Source organism: Pelophylax lessonae (assembly GCF_965119305.1).
Source record: "Pelophylax lessonae genome assembly, chromosome: 2".
In the NCBI taxonomy this organism is placed as follows: domain Eukaryota; kingdom Metazoa; phylum Chordata; class Amphibia; order Anura; family Ranidae; genus Pelophylax; species Pelophylax lessonae.
This window is the reverse complement of record NC_138769.1, coordinates 400,471,245-400,492,324: the sequence shown is the minus strand read 5'-3', so window position 1 is coordinate 400,492,324 and position 21,080 is coordinate 400,471,245. Positions and strand designations below refer to the sequence as shown.

Below are 21,080 nucleotides of genomic sequence, written 5' to 3'. Positions count from 1 at the left end.
CTTGCAGGGGCCTTGCATCATCTAGTCAGAAAGCCAAAGAAGACAGCTGGCTCCGATCCCTTTTTGTGCGTAAGGTCGACCCTCGCAAGGATGCACACTCAAATCTGCTGGCGAAGAAAGAGACCAGCAACCTCTACAAAATACAATGTAATTATTACAGATGTCTACAGTAGAGTTATATAGTAGAGCTCCTTTTGATACTAATAGCTAGACACATGGGAATATAAAATATTTGTTTAATTTCTTTTTATTAGATTTTTCTAAAATATTCAAGCAACATAGAAAACAGAAGCAATCTTGGAAGATATATCATTTGCATATAAGAATGTAGACACAGAGAATATTAGGCAAGGTTCACACTATTTATATAAATGAGTGACACCTGCACAGCCCTAAAAATAATAGTGAAATAACTGCTGCTGTCATTAAACAATGAATCTTATTATTTATCAAAGTTGAAAACCGGTACACAAGTTATATAGGGCAACACAGAGCTAACAACAAACTTAAAAATGTGCAAACTTATACACAACAAATAAAAAAAAAATCATGAAAACTGTGTATAAGAAGTCTGCATATTTTTTGCACTCTGTGCCCTTAATCGTGACTACATGTTCTCCAACCATGCATGAACCACTCTACCACACAGCACACTCGCCAGATCATGCTGACCCCTTGTCAGAGTGAATTTGATTTAAATCACTAGTAGATTTAAATCCACTCAATTTAAATTATAATTTTTTAAGAGCAACTGTCATCTCTGTCCCGCAGCGGCTCCTCCTCTGACCCGCTGTTGATTCACCAACAGTCCAATTCACTTTAAAGTGGTAGTATACTCTAATGGAAAAAAAAAAACCCTGCAAGACAAAGGCATAATGAGCTAGTATGCATCGCATACTAGCTCATTATGAAAAACTTACCTTCGAACGAAGCCCTGACACAGACCCCAGGACGCCGCTGTGGGAGCTGACATGATCCCTCGGCGTCTCTTCCGGGTTCGGCGGCTCCGGCGCTGTGAGTGGCCGGAGCCGCGGTGACGTCACATGTGCGCGGGAGTAATTTTCCGGCAATTTTCGGCAAGGAACTCTGAAGGTCCGCAGGACCTTCAGAGCGCATGCGCCGCACTCGTCAGCGGCTGCATGCAGTGGTAATATCTCCTAAACCATGCAGGTTTAGGAGATATTAATTAGGGCTGCTGAATATAATCGCCAAATCGATGCATCGCGATGCGACCCTTCGCGATTCTGCATCGATTCAGGGTGGTTGAATAATCAATTACCTAATGACGTCACTTCCGGGTGCGGGGACAGAAGTGACATGGCGGCGCTGGCCGGGCTTGTGGGATACGGAGCTCCTCCTCGCGGCGCGGGAGAGGAGGAGAGCAGAGCTATCAGTGCTCTCTCTGGCCCCGGGATACACACGGCACGCCCACTTAGCACGCTGCTGCCCGACCGCCCGCTCTGACAGCCCGGCCGCCCAAAGTCTCGGCCTTCCCAGCTCGGTACACTTCTGGTAGCGGTGCGGTTCTCGGCAGACAGCCTGAGTTGACCGCAGGGGAGCGAGGAGGCCCTGCTTTCCGCCTGTACCGTGCACTGCACTAGTCCGAGCTCCAAATTCCCGACATGAGGCTCATCACCCAGGACCTGTCCGAGCCTTACTCCATAGACCTACCGCTACTTCATCCACAACTGGCTGCAGCTCTGCTTCCTGGTAAGTCGGGGCACTACAGGGCCCAGCATTCCTCCTTACCAGGGCCTGCTATAATACAACTAGGGGCACTACAGAGCCCAGCATTCCTCCTTACCAGGGCCTGTTATACTACAACTAGGGGGACTACTACAGACTCTGTAGTCCCCTGGTTGTTGTATAACAGGCCCTGGTAAGGAGGAATGCTGGGGCTCTGTAGTGCCCCTAGTTGTAGTACAGTAGGCCCTGGTAAGGAGGAATTCTGGGCTCTGTAGTCCCCCTAGTTGTAGTATAACAGGCCCTGGTAAGGAGGAATGCTCGGCTCTGTACAGAGCCAAGCATTCCTCCTTACCAGAGCCTGTTATACTACAACTGTTATACTACAACTGTTATACTACAACTGTTATACTACAACTAGGGGGACTACAGAGCCCAGCATTCCTCCTTACCAGAGCCTGCTATACTACAACTAGGGGGACTACAGAGCCCAGCATTCCTCCTTACCAGGGTACTACAACTAGCATCAGGTAACTCTTCTAACCTGATGTGGCCTGCTCTAAAGGGGGATCTATGAGGGGACCTGCTCTACTAAAGGGGGATCTATGGGGGGATCTGCTGTACTAAAGGGGGATCTCTGGGGATGCTGGCCTACTCTAAAGGGGGATCTATGGCGACCCTGCACTAAAGGGGATCTATTCCATAGATCCCCCTTTAGAGCAGGGTCCCCATAGGTCCCACTTTAGAGCTCAGTTCCCCTGGATCCCCTTTAGGACAGGCCCAGGCTCCCCATAGATCTCCTTTAGAGCAGGGTCCCCATAGATCCCCCTTTAGAGAAGGGTCCCCATAGAGCCGCCTTTAGAGCAGGGTCACCATAGATCCCCCTTTAGAAAAGGGTCCCCATAGTAATCGTGATGCATCGCGGAATCGAATCGTATCGAATCGTGACCCTAATAATCGTAATCGCATCGAATCGTGAGGTAAGTGAAGATGCGCAGCCCTTATATTAATTGTACCTACGGGTAAGCCTTATTATAGGCTTACCTGTAGTTAAAAGTCAAAAAAAGAGGTATACTACCGCTTTAATGGGACAGCTGGTGATTTGGCAGTGACACAACAAGATGAGCGCTCTACTGCAGCAGTAGTCCACTGGCACTGACTCCAATCCACTGTCTATTTGTTTTTCTAGCAGTTTTGCACTGACCGCAGCGCAGTCAGTGCAAAACTTCTAGAAAAAATAGCTAGACAGTGGATTGGAGTAGACTCGGACTGGTTGACAGACACTACTACTACACTTTCAAATCAATACTCCCAGTTAAGTAGAACAATATTATAGTGCAGAAAGCATAACATTTCAGCATGTTCACCAGTTAAACTTGTTTTCATAAATTGCTGCCACTTCACTAAAAATACACTCACTTGGTACTGAGGTAGGAGGAGCAGAAAGGTATCTTCTAGCATGGGAAGCAAGTGTTTTGTTGCGTGCCTCATTTTCTTTCCACCACTGAAGAGGATCACTTCTTCTGTCAATTACTGGTTCTTTCAAATAGAGATGAAGTTCATCATCCAGGCTCCTTATTGCCGATTCTGATTAATCCTCCGCATGAGGCCCCAATAAAACGCTGAACATTGCATCTATTTGACCACAATTAATTTTCTCTTCTGTTCATTGTCTTTTGGGACATGTTTCTCCTGCATCCTGCTCTTCCACATCAGAAACCTTCTCTTCTTGACTTTTCTTTTCGTCAGGAGGAACCTCCTGCACCTTCTGTTGAATATCTTCTGTCAGCCATTGTTTTGCCTTGGCCAATACATCATCAGAAGAGAAAGGATGGTTCTTTTATTGAGGATCCAAAAGACATGCAAGCACAACATTTTTATTCTCCTCATGCTTCTCAAACCTTTTGGCGAGGCTGTCCCTCATGGCCAGCCTACATGCTTTGATGCCACGTGTGTTGGGTTCTTCATTCTGTTTGAAGAAGCATCTACAGGACTCTCACACATGGAATCACAAAGGAAACAGATGAGTCGTAATGACTCGCCTCCAATGTCCCTTCCTCAATGGGTACGAGCGTCTCAATAATGTTGGCTACTATGTCCCACTGATCTGCAGTAGGACAAGAATGTCCTCTAGGTCCATATTCACCAGAATATATAGTGAGAGCTTGCTTCTGCTCCAGCATCCTTTGTAACATGTGTAGCGTTCCATCGTGTTGGAACAGCCTGTATCAGGTTGTTTTTGGGTAGGCCAAGGTCTTCCTGAATGCACCTCAGTCGCTGCTTGGCAAGAACAGAATGATGGAAATGGCCTGCGCACTTCTTCAGCATGCTAATAATTTCCAGCAAAGCTTTCTGGTTTGACAGACCATCATTTAACACCAGTTAGAGGGTGTGTGCCATGCAACTGAGGTCTGACACTTCAGCAAGTCTCATACCTTTAACCATGTTCGCTCCACTGTCTCGCAGCACAAGCATCACTCGGACTTTGGTGATTCCCGAGTTGCATTTAGACACATTCTGGCAAGGTAGGAAGGAACCAGATATTATCTAGTTAAAACCTTTAAACTGACTTCCACTGGAGACACTTTCAGGATCCCCTTAAAAAATATCTGAGTCCAAAAGCACTAAGACTCCAGTTCTATGTCACAATCTAGATTCCTTTCCTAGGCCAGCATGTAAGGTTGTTTCTGAGGGGGGCAAGTAGTGATGCATATATCATGGAGATACATCCCTGTAAGCCCTGATCCTCAGTACACCATTTTTTGTAGGCAGTCAATGAAGGGGGATCATTCAAGTTGGGTCGAAGAGTGCGTACAAAATGAACAATTTGATAAAAAAAACGAAACCATTCAGATAGGGGCATCCCTAATTTGTAAACACAATGGGAAAGAGTGAATGGGCCACGTTGGTTGAAAAAGTGTCCAATGTGGTAGAGGCCCTTGTCAGTCCACTATTTAGGTACCCAAATATCCATACCTGGAGCCCCGGTTCACACTTCTGCGAGTGCCGGGTTCGCATGTAATGTCGGAGCGCACTGCTCCGACATTACATGCGATCAGCTGTGCGGTGTGAGTTTAGCCATACAGTTTCTATGGCTAAATTCGCATCGCACCCGGAGCAAACACGCACAGGAGGCATTTTTGCAGCCGCATCAGGATCGGATCGCACAGTGGTTCACACTTGTGCGATCCGCTCCTGTGCGAACTGCACGATCGCACTGCGATATGCGATCAAACTGGGGGTGTCGTTAAGATTACATTGACACCCCCAGCGTATCGCATATGGCAGTGTGAACTGCCGGGGGTGCGTGTGCGATGCAGGAACAGGCTGCGAATTCGCAGCCTTCCCGCATCGCATAAATGTGAACCAAACCGGAGGGGTATGGGAGTTTTTAGTGCGAGATCTAGATACCTGTCCATTATTTCCAAATATATAATGTAAGCATTTATGAAAGATATGTATTTTGAATTCTGTAAGTCCATTGGAACTGTCTGCTTTGTAGTTAATCTTGAAACTTTTTTGTTCTAGTTCACAATGTAAAGCCAGAATGTCTAGATGCCTACAACAAACATTGGTAAGTCTGCTATTGTTCAGAATGAGTCTAATTTACCCACATCCTAGCTTGGGACTTTTATACACAGGCCTATGCTTGTGTCTGAACTACTACTTTATCTCATACATGTCAAATATGAATACAGAATATACTTGAAGCCGTTCAGAAGCAGCTCCATAAGCAAACGAGAGGCAATGCAGTTGAGAAGCAACTGTATGAAATACTACGTTTCACTCACTTCTGAGTTTGATGGTCATATTGTTGAGCCCTTACTTGAGTCTACATCTGTTCGAGCCAGTACACATGGGGTTTGGTGGCTCATCTCTGACATCGTTTTGTGAAACATTTTTTGATGTATGTGGAAAATGCAGATTTTATTTTTTTCACATGCATCAGAGAAATGTCAGAAATGGCCCGGCTAGTGGTTAAGTACTTATCTTTGTGGTACAGTAAAGGCTATACATAGTTTATTTTTTGCTCATGAGTTTCTTTTCTTCTTCATAAAAGTCAGTGCATGTCCAACCAGCTCAATAGCACATGAAAGCCAATTGCATCTTGTGCCTGGAGTTTATTTACATGAGCCTTTAGGGTTAGTGTACCTGGGCATTTCAGTGTTAAGTCAGTTTGATTGTAAACTGCTTCAAGAGATTAAATACTGTATTCAAATATTGCTTAGAACCACCAAACACTACATATTTTTTAAGCAGAGGCCATAGAGAATAAAATGGTGGATGCTTTCAATTTTTAAGTCACCCAGTACTTGAGCGCTAGTTTTTCAAATTCAATTTTTTTGAAAAAAAAATAGACTTTATTAATTTAATGAACACAAACACAATATAATACCCATTTTTTTTTGGTAAAATATAAAAGATGATGCTGCAGCAAGTAAAAAGATACTGAATATGTCACGCTTTAAAATTTGCACACACCCGTGGAGTGGAAAGAAACTACGGTACATTCAATTTTTAATAGGCAATGCTTTAAAAAGCCTTTACAGGTTACCATTGTAGAGTTATGCAGCAGGTTTGGTGTTAGAATTATTGTTCTTAAGCCTGGTACACACTAATAGTGGGTTGCACATAAAACAAACTGTCAGCTTCGGTCAGGGCCACTGTACTCATGATCCGATATTAGTACAGCAATCTCCCCCGCTGAGCTGTTGTGTTCTGACAGGGGTACGACCCCCTGCCAGAACACTCTGGTCAGTGCTCCCAGCCATTGACTGAGAGTCACCGAGGGTCTGATCTCACAGAGAGGGAAAAATGTCAGTTATACACTTCTACAAAAATTGAGAATCTCTGGCTGGAAATTTTGATACTGGGATGATGCCTGAAGCTGCAAGCATCATCCTGGTATAACAGCTTCAACCTCGAGGATGTCATATGACGTGCTATGGGCATGTAGTTGTTAAAGATGAATTACAGGTATGGGTATTTTATACATAGTTGCATGGTCCAGCTTAGACCAATGTGACTATGTATATAGCATACCTGGTCGATTCCTGTGGAAGCTGGAAATCACCGAAGTTCACACCACTACTCCAGTGAACTCCACTTGTTTCTGGGTCCTGTGCCAAGTAACTGGCTTGCTGCATTGTGAACACAGGAGGATGGGCAAGGGCAGAATTTGGAGAATGCTTCGTATTTTCTGAATGAATACAGAGCATTCTTTGATTGGATGAGGCAGGAAGGTGACAGGCCTTAAGTTCAGTCTGCCTTCCTAACCCCCCTTCCCTGGCAAGAACTGGGACAGCAGTACAAAAAGGAATAAATTGCTTTTATGTTCTGCTAAACAGACCCTTTTTTTTTTGTCTGCTCACCCTTTCACTATTAATATTAATTTATTAAATGGCAGCATGCAAAATTGGATGCTTGAAAAATGTCTTTTAGATATATGCATTTACTGATCGATTAGGAAAAAATCCGACAGCTATGGCCAACTATATAGGTGTTCACACTTGATTTATTTTTCTATACTTTATGTATCATGTAATGTTGTATCATGTATATACAGTATCTCACAAAAGTTACACCCCTCACATTTTTGTAAATATTTTATTATATCTTTTCATGTGACAACACTGAAGAAATGACACTTTGCTACAATGTAAAGTAGTGAGTGTACAGCTTATATAACAGTGTAAATGTGCTGTCCCCTCAAAATACCTCAACACACAGCCATTAATGTCTAAACTGCTGGCAACAGAAGTGAGTATACCCCTAGGTGAAAATGTCCAAATTGGGCCCAATTAGCCATTTTCCCTCCCTGGTGTCATGTGACTCGTCACTGTTACAGGGTTGCAGGTGTGTTAAATTTGGTGTTATCGCTCTCACTCTCACTCACTGGAAGTTCAACATGGCACCGAACTCTCTGAGGATCTGAAAAAAGAATTGTAGCTTTACATAAAGATGGCCTAGGCTATAAGAAGATTGGTAAAACCCTGAAACTGAGCTTCAGCACAGTGGCTAAGACCATACAGCAGTTTAACAGGACAGGTTCCACTCAGAATAGGCTTCGCCATGGTTGACCACAAAAGTTAAGTGCATGTGCTCAGCGTCATATCCAGAGGTTGTCTTTGGGAAATAGACATATGAGTGCTGCCAGCATTGCTGCAGAGGTTAAAGGGGTGGGGAGTCAGCCTGTCAGTGCTCAGACCATACGCCGCACACTGCTTAAAATTGGTCTGCATGGCTGTCGTCCCAGAAGGAAGCCTCTTCTAAAGATGATGCACGAGAGAGCCTGCAAACAGTTTGCTGAAGACAAGCAGACTAAGGACATGGATTACTGGAACCATGTCCTGTGGTCTGATGAGATCAAGATAAACGTATTTGGTTCAGATGGTGCCAAGCGTGTGTGGTGGCAACCAGGTGAGGAGTACAAAGACAAGTGTGTCTTGCCTACAGTCAAACATGGTGGTGGGAGTGTCATGGTCTGGGGCTTCATGAGTGCTGCTGGCACTGGGGAGCTACAGTTCATTGAGGGGACCATGAATGCCAACATGTACTGCGACATACTGAAGCAGAGCATGATCCCCTCCCTTCGGAGACTGGGCCGCAGGGCAGTATTCCCAACATAACGACCCCAAACACACCTCCAAGATGACCACTGTCTTGCTAAAGAAGCTGAGGTTAAAGGTGATGGACTGGCCAAGCATATCTCCAGACCAAAACACTATTGAGCATCTGTGGGGCCTCCACAAATGGAAGGTGGAGGAGCGCAAGGTTTCTAACATCCACCAGCTCCGTGACGTCGTCATGGAGGAGTGGAAGAGGACTCCAGTAGCAGCTTGTGAAGCTCCGATGAACTCCATGCCCAAGAAGGTTAAGGCAGTGTTGGAAAAATAATGGTGCCAACACAAAATATCGACACTTTGGGCCTAATTAGGACATTTTCACTTAGGGGTGTACAGTACTCATTTTTGTTGCCAGCGGTTTAGACATTAATGGCTGTGTTGAGTTATTTTTAGGGGACAGCGAATTTACACTATTATACAAGCTGTACACTCACTACTTAACATTGTAGCAAAGTGTCATTTCTTCAGTGTTGTCACATGAAAAGGTATATTAAAAATATTTACAAAAGTGCGAGGGGTGTACTCGCTTTCGTGAGATACTGCATCTTTAGTTAGTGCCTTGTTTGCGCTCTCTATAGCATGTACAATTACAACAGTTAAAGTTTTATTCACAAGCGCTAATTAATGTGTGTACAGTATATGAGTATGGCTTGTTCTGATCATATAGTGGTTCACATTACTGTTTTATAAATGAAAATGAACTGCTAGTGCAAATAAACAAAATCATGAAGAGTACTCAACGGTTTGGTTAGTAGTGCTCCATAACTGCTGTAATCATCTAATGTAAAATTGTTTTACTTTTGTTGTATTTAAGTGAAGAGATATTGCCAAAGATCCATGCAGGTGAAGAGTATCCCTGTACGCTAGTAGGCAGTTGGAATACATGGTATGGAGAACAAGATCAGGCAGGCAAGTGCAAACCTCTTAGCATCACATGATTTTAAATTGCTCATTTAAAACCAAATGCTTAACATTGTGGAGGTCTCTAATGCAAAGTGCTACTTTCAAGGGCTCATTCACACTAGCTTTGGTCCAAACGTGAATCACTCTTCAGAAAGCGTTTAACAGGCAGTGATGAGGCATTTTATTACCTCCTTGCCTCCCGCTCTAACCCCTTGAATCCCACACTAGTGTAACGTGGGTAGCTCCCGCTGTTGTAGGGTGCTTGCAGAGCGGCCCCTATAACTTGAATGGGTGGCGTTTTCAGGCCACTATGCCCACCAAAAGCGACATGAGGTATAAATTCTCAAGGGGCCATGACGTGTATACCAGTGGCTGTTGCCACCTATGCAGCTAAAGGTGGCAGCAGTTAAAAGTATGGCTCAGCTGTGGGGCTTTATTGACACCCCCCCCCCCTCCCAACTGCTAGTATGAATAAGCCTTTATTCACTTTTGTTGTTGACAGCCCCAGTTCAAGGAAAAATAATTTATGTAGCTAAAAAATAAATGTGAAGTTACACATATTTTTGTGATTTATGTTTTAACATGCGTATTAATTTGGAAAGGAAAACACTGGCAGGGTAAATCCTATATTTAGCATTGTTCCTCCGTGACAAATATTGGTGCGACTGACAGAATTATGTACCATATGGTCACTCTGTCAAGTGTTAGAAGCTGGGTGGGTAGGGCTGATGGGGATTCAGTGACACTGGTTTCCCATCAGGTTTTCTCCATTTGTGATTGACCACAGGCAAGTTCAGATGTGTGGCCCACAAAAATTAAACAGCATGTTTCATTCAGTGGAAGGTACCACCACTGACCACGAGCTACAGCCCCGTGCATTTAGTGTTAAAACAGACATATTGTCTCCTCACCGCCTGTAAACCACCTCTGACACTTGATGAACACAAACGTTTTCAGAGGGGCAGCAAGTCTTGTCAGATGTTTAAATTTTTCCTCTGACACACCAGAGCAAAATCCATCTTCTAGTGGTTGTGCACCATTAGACATCTTCATTACTAGCCTTTCTTTATCTTAGTCACATTCAGTAGGAACTGACATGAGGTTTCTTTCAGAGAATGCTTAGTTTTATTATTTTTGTGTTTTTAAATATATACGCAAAAGAGATTTGCTTTATGGTAAAATTCCCTATCTATATTAATGTTTTGAACACCTTTTTTTATGTACAGTTTGTAATCCACTGTACGAGGAAGAGCCTCGTACACATTACATATAAAAGCTCTGCCTGCTTTGATGTACTACTTCTCACAATTCAAGCTTATAAATTGGCGATTTCTTTGAAAACAATTTATTCCCATTGTCATAGCATGGAGTTGCTACTACTAGTAGCTAATCTACAAAAGTATAATACAATTGAAAAAAATGTGAAGGAATGAGCATGTAAAATGTTGGAATTACATCCAAAATGCTTGCTCTCTTGCTGCAATAAACTTTCCTGGAACCAGTATGCAGATAAGGAGTTCTAGCTTTTTTCATGTGCATGTTTGTTCAGGGCCAGTGACTTAAAATTTTGAGGCTGGTGGGTCAGAACTGTCAGGCAGCTAGCAGTTTCATAAAGAGATCAGCGTTGCCAGCCCCTGAAATGTTCCCATGACCAATTCAGTGTAAAGTAATATGAACTTACCTAATTGGTCAATAAGGGACACGGTCAGAAGGAAATCTAGGACATGGAGTTATACTGCCACAAAAGTTAGATACGAACAACATAAAAAAAAAAGTTAAACAGGCAGTATAGCTAGTGTCCTATCAGAATGGATGACTTTTCTCTTTCTGTGGAGGAAAAACAACCATAGGTTGTTTGTTTTTTTGTTTTGTTTTTATTAAGACATGTTTTCAATCAAGTTACTTAGTTCAAGACAATTTTCCAGATTGGCTGTTCCTCAGCACTGCCTTGATGGCTGTACCCAGGCACTTGATCAACTTTATTAAAGCTAGGGGGAAGGAGTACCCTTTTGCCCCAGCAAAAGAAAAGTGAAGGATTACGTTGGAAAACCTTTTTTCCTCTGGAACTAAACACTCTTTTTTGTTTCTCTTTGCACAAGTCCATGATTTAAACACCAAAACCTTCCAACCTTGCGTGCAAGTCCTCCTTTCAATGAGGAGATGCCCCCACTTATCAGAGTTTGGGGATATTTGTTAGCCTTTGCAAACTCCTGAACCAAAGTAGCGGTGCACAGATCCGATATTAGGATCATATATCGGCCTCGATACTGGCAAAATAACTGGATCTGGGATCAGTAAAATTAACAGATCCACAGGCCGATCGGTTTCGTCGCAGCAGAACCTACGTCATTCATCAGCTTCACGTGTGTGTCGGACATGGAGTGCGCCAAAGAGTCGGTTGTGTGGAGATATTTCACACTTGCCACGCCAACTAGTTCGAAGGCTGTTTGCAATGTCTGCAAAGTAAATGTTTCGAGGGGAGGTGATATTGCAGCAAAGTTCAATACAACCAATTTAATCAAGCACATCCATAAACACCATGCTAAGGAGCACGCTGAATTCCTGCAGCTCAACAAAACAAAAGGAGCGGACAATACAGCCCAGCAGCAACTAACTATGCAGTATGCATTTCAACAACGCGAAAAGTTTCCAAAGGAAAGTTTGAAAGCATCGGCAATAACACAGAAAGTTTGAGAATTCATTGTTTTAGATGCTCAATCAATGTCAGTTGTTGAAGATGAGGGCTTCCGTCGCCTACTGGAACACTTAGAGCCGAGGTACTCTCTTCCACCACGCAAGTATTTTTCCGAGACCGCACTGCCAGAACTGTACAAAAAAGTTTGCGAACATGTCTCAGAAGAGATTAAAGATATAAAGGCTATGAGCTTTACTACAGATGTATGGTGCTCTGATGTGTGTCCAATGTCGCTTTTAAGTTTAACAGTCCACTGGTTGGACACGAGCTACCATTTCGGCTACAATTAAGGATATACTTGACCAGTGGCACATTCCTTTGAATAAAGTGCATGTCATACTCTGAGACAATGCCAGCAACATGAAAAAGCCCATGGACACAATGGGGGTACGGAGCTTAGGCTGCTTTGCTCACAGCTTGCAGCTTGTAGTCAATGAGGGACTACTGTCACAACAGAGTGTGAGCGATGCCATTGCAATCGGTAGACAAATTGTGGGGCATTGCAATTGGTATGCCATTGCAATCGGTAGACAAATTGTGGGGCATTTTTTAAACATTCTCAACTTGCGTATTTAAGATATGCAAGATATCCAGCTCCAGATGCAAATGCAACCTAAACGCCTGCAACAAGAAGTACTTGATGATAGAGTCTTCTGGAACAGAAGCGAGTCCTCTGTGCTTACATTGCTGACCATGATGACCTGCCCAGTACACTGACCACTAACCAGTGGGCTTTGCTAGAAAAAACGAGCATTGTTCTAGCACCATTTGAAGAGCTAACAAGGAAAGTAAGCTCATCGACTGCCTCCACCGCTTACGTCATTCCAGCTGTCACCGTCCTCAAACGCATCCTTGCTAAAGAAGGCAATGCGGATACTGGCATGAAAACAATAAAAACCCTGCTTCAAGCTGTCAACAAACGCTTCGACACTGTGGAAGATAACCCTTATATGCACTTGCCACCCTGGTTGACCGGCGATATAAAGACAGGTAAGATTGTGTAACCTAATTATTACATTAGCTCATCGAGTGTTAGAATTTCTAAATGTTTAAATTTACAGCATGGCATCTCATCAAATACCGTAGAAGTGTTATTGTGGAGAGGAGAATAAAAAATCTATCTATAATATATAGACATAATGTCATTGTCATTATCTATAGTATAGTTATATATATATATATATATATATTAGAATATAAATTATATAGGCTTACATTCTTTATATAATTTATTATTATACAAATTCATAATAAAAAAAAAATATATATATATATATATATATATATATATATATATATATATATATATATATATATATATATATATAACTTTAATCAGCCTCAGGGTTTTTAGTGTCATCAAGTGTTTCATATTTAGCCTAACCTATGTTTTATTTCTGTTTCAGATACTTTACAAGTGCACAATCTGCAAAGCGTGCAAAAGATGCACTGACAGGGGAACTAGAGGAAGACTTGAGGAGCAGCACAGCTGGAGCATCACAGGCCGCAGAACCACAAGACAAGTTCCCTTGGGTGGAAGCAGCAGCAGCACCGAGCAGTTTTATGCAAGAGTTTGACCAAATTGTGGAGGAGTTTGAACTAGATGCCAGTGCAGCAAGCAGCTCAAGCCCTGCAGTCCAACTGCATGGATATTTTGTAGCGAAAACCATCGCTGCCTCAGACAACCCATACTAGTTCTGGGGAGTCAACAAATACAGATTACCTTGTTTTGCTGCCACTGCCACAAAATACACTGCACTAGTGTAGAAAGTGAGAGAGTGTTCAGCAGTTTCCAGCATTGTGGATGAGAAGAGAGAAAAAGACTTCTGAGCAGAGAGAGCAGAAATACTTGTCTTCATGATAAAGAATTTGCCATTGCTGATTAAGTGACCATTCACAGGTCATGTTTGTGTCATGTGTGAATCAACTTGATCACACAAAGAAAAAGCATTGTAATGTAATCAGGTAGTCCAGTGCCGCTGTCACACGCCACCATCAAATTGTGATGGAGGTGTGACACTGGACTACATGTTTACAAAGCTATTTGTATGTGTGATCAAGTTGTTGTTCAGGCTGCTATGTTGTATTGCCCCCTGCACTAGTAGTGCAGAAATTGAGAGAGTGTTCAGCACAGTTTGTGGATGAGAAGAGAAATAGACTTAAAGCAGAGAGAGCAGAAATGCTTGTCTTCATGAGAGAGAATTTGCCATTGCTGATTAAGTGACCATTCACAGGTCATGTTTGTGTCATGTGTGAATCAACTTGATCACACACAGAAATAGCATTGTGATGTAAACAGGTAGTCCAGTGTCACTGTCGCACGCCACCATCAAATTGTGATGGTGGTGTGACACAGGACTACATGTTTACAAATTACAATGCTATCTGTATGTGTGATCAATTTGTTGTTTGACCAACTTTTTAGTTTATTCTCACTGAGAATTTCTCAAGTTCAGCTGCTATGTTGTATGTTGCATTTTAAATTCCTGTTTGCAGGATTTTGCACTTTATATTTTTTACGTTTTACTGTTTGATTACTATTGTATGTTCAAGCAATAAACTGTTTACGTTAATGAACGAAAAGGGTTTTATGGTAAGTTTGTTTTTAGGGATCAATAGGGTACATTGCTGTACATTGGTGCGGTGCTATTCTGCATGGTCCCCCAATGCACCTTTTACATGCGTTGTAGCATTCGACAACGCGGGGTAAGACACTATGGTGCATTTAAAGGTTCTTTAGAAAAAATAGTACATGCACCTACTTTTTTGCATTACAGTAGTCCATTTATGAGTGGCCTGACTTAATGCAATATAGCAGTGTGAAGGGACCTTAGAATTCTATAACATTCTAAAACTGTTCAATGGAATAGCATTTTAAAACAATACCTAACGTTCTCAGCAATGGATAAAATGGATAAATATTACTTCTCCTTTTTAAATAATTTTACAAACCCTGAAAGAATGTGTGGTGCACAGACTTTCATGACTTTTTTACATTGCAGTTCACTTGTGGAGGTATGAGGGAGGATATCCAGCACTGACAGAGGTGATGAATAAACTCAGAAAAAACAAGGTAAGCCTTCCCTATAGTTACTACTATATGGTATGCTGCTCTTTTAGGTTAAGTTCCTCTTCCTTAGGTATTTGTGTGTAATGTTAGTCATATAGCCCTCCATTTACTCACTTTCTACAGTGCTGAAACAATCTTTTACAGTAATTGTCATAAAAAACAGGACAATGTATGAAAAACACAACAAATCGCATGAATATGCTGGCATTGGATGAAATTTTTTTTATTGAGAATTATATCACGTGTTTGTACTCCCTATGTGTAAAAAGCTTGTCCAACATGCACTTGACAGGGCTTAGGTATGTAAAAAAAAAAAAAAAAAAAAGGAATCTTTAGTTTACCCAATAATTTCCAGAGGTAAACACTTAGTTGTATACCTAGAATGGGTGCAGACTATGGCCAGCATGGTATAGCTGGCAACATAAGGTGCCAGGGCATACCTTAATTGTGAGATTTCACTTCCAGTGTTGTAAGAGCTGAAAATAATTAACAGAGGGATACAGTGCCTTAAAAAAGTATTCATATCTCTTGTAATTTTCAACATTTTGTCATGTTACAACCCAAAACATAAATTCATTTATTGGGATTTGTGATAGACCAACACAAAGTGGCACATAATTGTGAAGTGGAAGGATAAATGGTTTTCAATTTTTTTTTTTTTTACAAATATGTGAAAAGTGTGGCGTGCATTTGTATTCAGCCCCCCTGAGTCAATACTTTGTAGAACCACCTTTCGCTGCAATTACAGCTGCAAGTCTTTTTGGGTATTTCTCTGCCAGCTTTGCACATCTAGAGAGTGAAATTTTGCCTATTCTTCTTTGCAAAATAGCTAATTTTCTGTCAGATTGGATGGAGAGTGTCTAAACAGCAATCTTCAAGTCTTGCCACAGGTTTCTTAATTGGATTTAGGTCTAGAGTTTGTCTGGGCCATTCTAATACATGAATATGCTTTGATCTAAAACATTCCATTGTAGCTCTGGCTGTATGTTTAGGGTCGTTGTCCTGCTGGAAGGTGAACCTCCTCCCCAGTCTCAAGTCCTTTGCAGACTCAAACAGGTTTTCTTCTACTATTGAACAGTAATTAGCTCCATTCATCTTCCCATCATCTCTGACCAGCTCCATTCATCTTCCCATCATCTCTGACCAGCTCCATTCTTCTTCCCATCATCTCTGACCAGCTTCCATGTCCCTGCTAACATCATGTTTCAAGGTGGGGATGGTATTTTCAGGGTGATGTGTAGTGTTAGTTTCCTGCCACACAAAGCTTTTTGCTTTTAGGCCAAAAAGTTCAATTTTGGTCTCATCTGACCAGAGCACCTTCTTCCACATTTTTGCTGTGTCCCTTATATGGCTTCTCGCAAACTACAAACAGGACTACTTATGGCTTTCTTTCAACAAGGGCATTCTTCTTGCCACTCTTCCATAAGGGCCAGATTTGTGGAATGCATGACTAATCGTTGTCCTGTCAACAGATTCTCCCACCTGAGCTGTGGATCTCTGCAGCTCGTCCAGAGTTACCATGGGTCTCCTGGCTGCTTCTTTGAATAATGCTCTCCTTACCTGGCCTGTCAGTTTAGGTGGACGGCCATGTCTTGGTAGGTTTGCAGTTATGTCATACTCTTTCCATTTTTGGATGATGAATTGAACAGTGCTCCATAAGATGTTCAAAGCTTGGGATATTTTTTTTATAACCTAACCCTGCTTTAAACTTCTCCACAACTTTATCATTGACCTGTCTGCTGTGTTCCTTGGCCTTCACGATGCTGTCTGTTCACAAAGGTTCTCCAACAAACCTCTGAGGGCTTTACAGAGCAGCTGTATTTTTACTGAGATTGATTTGCATATAGATGGATTCTATTTACTAATTAGGTGACTCCTGAAGGCAATTAGTTCCACTAGATTTTAGTTCGGGCTGATTACAAATGCACTCCACACTTTTCAAATTTTTATTTGTAAAAAATGTTGAAAACCATTTATCATTTTCCTTCTACTTTGTGTTGGTCTATCACATAAAATCCCAATATAATACATTTACATTTTTGCTTGTAACATGACAAAATGTGGAAAATTTCAAGGGGTGTCATTACTTTTTCAAAGGCACTGTATGCCGCCTCCCTACAAGACAGCTTTTGGTGCTTTACCAACCTATGGCCAGGACTGATCGTCGGCATTAGTGGGGCTTGCCAAGGCCTATGGCAAAATTCACCTATAAAAAGTAGAAATTTTCACTTTAACCTCGGGCAACTTTTAGGGAAGGTATGTGAGCTGTCACAATAAATATATGCTATGGCACCTTAAGGTGTCCTCCATGCAGCGCTGCTCTTAAAGTAATATTGCAAGCACCCAGTACAGGTGTACCCAAGTAACAGACTCCTCCTTCTGTATACCACAGTGCCATTTTTTTTTTTTTTTTCATATTCCATATTTACCCTGCTACATTTCTTCAATGATCTCCTGAATTATTACTGATACCAGATTTGTAAAAAATAAAAATGGCAGTGACCATCTCAAATGTCAACTGGTCTTTTTCTAGAGTTGGCTAGAAAATGTAAGCAAGAACCTGACTTATCAGTAAATGACGTTATTAGCCTAGTGAGGTCTCCACTTTTATTGGATGCCCTGTTCTTGCTGTTATTTACATCTTTATTTTGTGATTTCTCTTCTTTCCAAGGAGTTCACAGAGTTTCGCAAAGAACGAGGCAACATGTTGCTGTCTCGTAAAAATCAGCTGCTTCTAGAGTTCAGCTTCTGGAATGAACCTGTCCCAAGGCAAGGGCCCAACATATATGAGCTGAGGTCCTACCAGCTGAGGGTAGGTTGTTTTTTTTCTGAAAATACATAATAATAGTCAATGGTTTTTCATGTCTGTCATGTACTGTGTTTTCAGACAAATATGTCTACATTTTGGATTTTGGGAAAAATACTTGTTCACTAATACTAGGATTTTGCTGTATCTGCTAGAAAGTTGGTGAGCTGAGACAGTACTAGATTTCAGAGCAATAGTTGTGCTTCAATTGTAGCATGAGAGATGTAACTAATAAACATATTACATATGATGCCAGGATACCATTACTTTTAGGTTCAGATACTTAAAATTATAATTTCACACCATACTGAAACTCCACTGTTGGGTAGTATATACTATGTTTGTAAATACATCATGTTTCAGTTCAGTTCTGCAGCTCTTGCTTCTGGACCACTTAAAGCTGTTGTAAGCCGCTGGACATTTATTTATTTTTTCTTACACTGTAAGGTAATGTCATAATGTGCTAGTATGCTTAGCATACTAGCACATTGTGAAACTTACCTTCAAAACAAAGCTATTCCAGTGACGAGATAACAGAGCTGCAGGCACTCCCATCGTCACTCATCTTGCTTCCGGGTTCATAGACTCCAGCCCTGTGACTGCCCAGAGCCGCAATGACATCACAGTTTACGGCACAGCTCTGAAGGAATTTATAAAATAAAGATATGAGTCACGCGCTGTCTGAGGAAATGTGTGATAAAATAAGATCCTTCCCAGATGCTGCATGTATCGGTACTGAAAACCATGCAGTAAAAAAGCTAAAAGAGGTGGGGGATACTGCGCTTCTAGGAAGTGTTAAGACTAGTCTTAAAGTGAATACTCGATTGTGAAATAATAAAGAGTGATTAATGTATAAAATTATAGTCCCTCAAGAAAGGGAAATTGATACTAATATTATATAACAATAAAGTGCATTAGTGTAAACAATCCAAAATTAGATAATAACCATTAGTACTCTTATCTCCATAAAGATACATCAGGTATAAAGTGCATTGGTGAAGTCTATATTTAAATGAATAATACAAGTTAATGCTCTTATCTTAATTGTATTATTCATTTAAATATGTACTTCACCAATGCACTTTATACCTGATGTATGTATCTTTATGGAGATAAGAGTACTAATGGTTATTATCTAATTTTGGATTGTTTACACTAATGCACTTTATTGTTATATAATATTAGTATCAATTTCCCTTTCTTGAGGGACTAAATCATTTTATACATGAATCACTCTTTATTATTTCACAATTGAGTATTCACTTTAAGACTAGTCTTAACACTTCCTAGAAGCGCAGTATCCCCCACCCCTTACTATTAGCTCTGAAGGAATGTTGGTACGGCAGTCCGTTCCTTCAGCGCGCATGCGCCAGTGATGTCACTGGCTGCATGTACAGTAAATATCTTCTTAACGGTGCCCATTTAGGAGATATTTACACTACCTATAAGTAAGCCTTATTATAGGCTTACCTATAGGTAAAAGTTAGTGATGGAAGTTTAGTTCCACTTTAATAGGTTTCCTCCGATTTTGTTCTCTACCACCTTCTTCAATGCTATTTTAAAACTACATAAGTCACAAGGTCAAACTTTAAAACCTTATTCTCATACAAGTATCTTGGTGACATCTGTATGAGTTCTGTACCCTAAACAGGATTTCTCTGAAGTATGAGGAAATTGAGTTTCTGATGTCCTTTTTAGTATATCTAGAATGCTGTGATTGCTAATGTCTTTTCTCTTACGTCCTCTGACAGACGCAGCTCTCAATGTTTCTTCACGAATGGGTAATGCGCCATCTACAGGAGTAGACTAGGCAGTGAAAGCGTTTGACTTGACACGCCTATAGGGGCTGTCCCTCATAACATTACCCCAGACACACTGTGCTCACTAATCAGTTTCTTGCTGCCTAGTTTTAGGAGTAGGACCCCTAGGTTCCCTGCTGGGACTCTGGTCTCAGTTTTTCTTTTCTTTTGAGAAATGTTTGACGGCTGTGGCTTACATCAATCACCAAGGGGGCACCAAGAGTGCACGGGCGACCAGGAAAGTGGCTGAGATTCTGATTTAGGCCGAGGCGCACTTTCTTTCTGCAGTCCACATTCCAGGGGTGGAGAACTGGCAGGCGGATTACCTGAGTCATCAGGCTCTGGATCAGGGGGAATGGTCCCTGCATCCGGAGGCTTTTCGCCTCCTGTGTCTATGGTGGGGAACTCCGGAGGTGGATCTGTTTGTATCTCGTCTAAACAGAAAGGTTAAGCGGTTTGTGGCCAGGGCTCGAGATCCTCTGGCCGACCCTGCGGACGCACTGGTGGTGCCTTGGAGCCACTATTGGTTGCTTTATGCCTTTCCTCCGATACAGCTGTTGTCAAGGTTCCTCCGCAGGTTGGCGGTGGAGAAGGTGCAGGTAATTCTGGTGGCTCCAGATTGGCCTCGCAGGTCTTGGTACGCGGACCCTGGTGGCTGCCTCTGAGGGAGGATCTGCTGTCTCAAGGACCGATCTTCCATCCTGCTTTATGGTGACTGGCTTTAATGGCTTGGCTGTTGAAGGCCAGGTGTTGAGAGACAAGGGCCTCTCTGAATCTGTGATTCCTACCTTGTTGAGGGCTAGGAAGGCGACTTCCAGGAAGATATGTCATCGTACTTGGAAGATGTACATTGCCCGGTGTGAGATGCAAGGGTTGCATCCTCGCTCTTTTTCTGTGGCGAGGGTCTTGGCTTTCTTGCAGAAAGGTGTGGAGCAACGTTTAGCTTTCAGCACGATTAAAGGTCAGGTGTCGGCCTTGGCCATTTACTTCCAACGTCCCTTGGCGAATAATTTCTTGATTTGCACTTTTATTCAAGGGGTGTGTCATCTGGCTCCGCCGAGGAGGTCCCCTTTACCTCTGTGGGATCTGAATTTGGTTTTGTCCGTTCTTCAACAGCCTCCCTTTGAGAATATCAGAGAAATTTCCTTTGCCTTTGCTGTCTCAGAAGGTTGCCTTCTTGGTGGCTATCACCTCTGCTCACAGGGTGTCTGAGTTGGCGGCTCTGTCTTGCCGCTCGCCATATCTGGTAGTTCATAGGGATAAGGTTGTTCTGCGACCTAACCAATCCTTTCTTCCTAAGGTGGTGTCCGCTTTCCACTGTAATGAAGATATTGTTTTGCCTTCGCTCTGTGCTAAGCCTAAGCATCCCAAGGAATTTGCCTTGCATTCGCTGGATGTGGTTCGGGCGCTCAGGGTTTACCTGTCGGCCATGGAATCCCTTTGGACATTTGATTCTCTGTTTGTCCTTCCTGAGGGATCTCGTAAGAGTTCGGCTGTG

General features: G+C 42.2%; 1 protein-coding gene across 1 annotated transcript in view; it reads left to right on the top strand.

Moving 5' to 3' along the window:
• The window catches only part of NIPSNAP2 (nipsnap homolog 2), a 51,401-nt gene that overhangs the window by 8,979 nt on the left and 21,342 nt on the right, over positions 1-21,080 (top strand). The window contains exons 2-6 of the mRNA XM_082245482.1: positions 8-147; positions 5,212-5,257; positions 9,124-9,218; positions 14,910-14,980; positions 17,649-17,789. Coding sequence (XP_082101608.1) covers positions 8-147; positions 5,212-5,257; positions 9,124-9,218; positions 14,910-14,980; positions 17,649-17,789 — 493 coding nt within the window. The remainder of the gene's footprint in view (positions 1-7; positions 148-5,211; positions 5,258-9,123; positions 9,219-14,909; positions 14,981-17,648; positions 17,790-21,080) is intronic.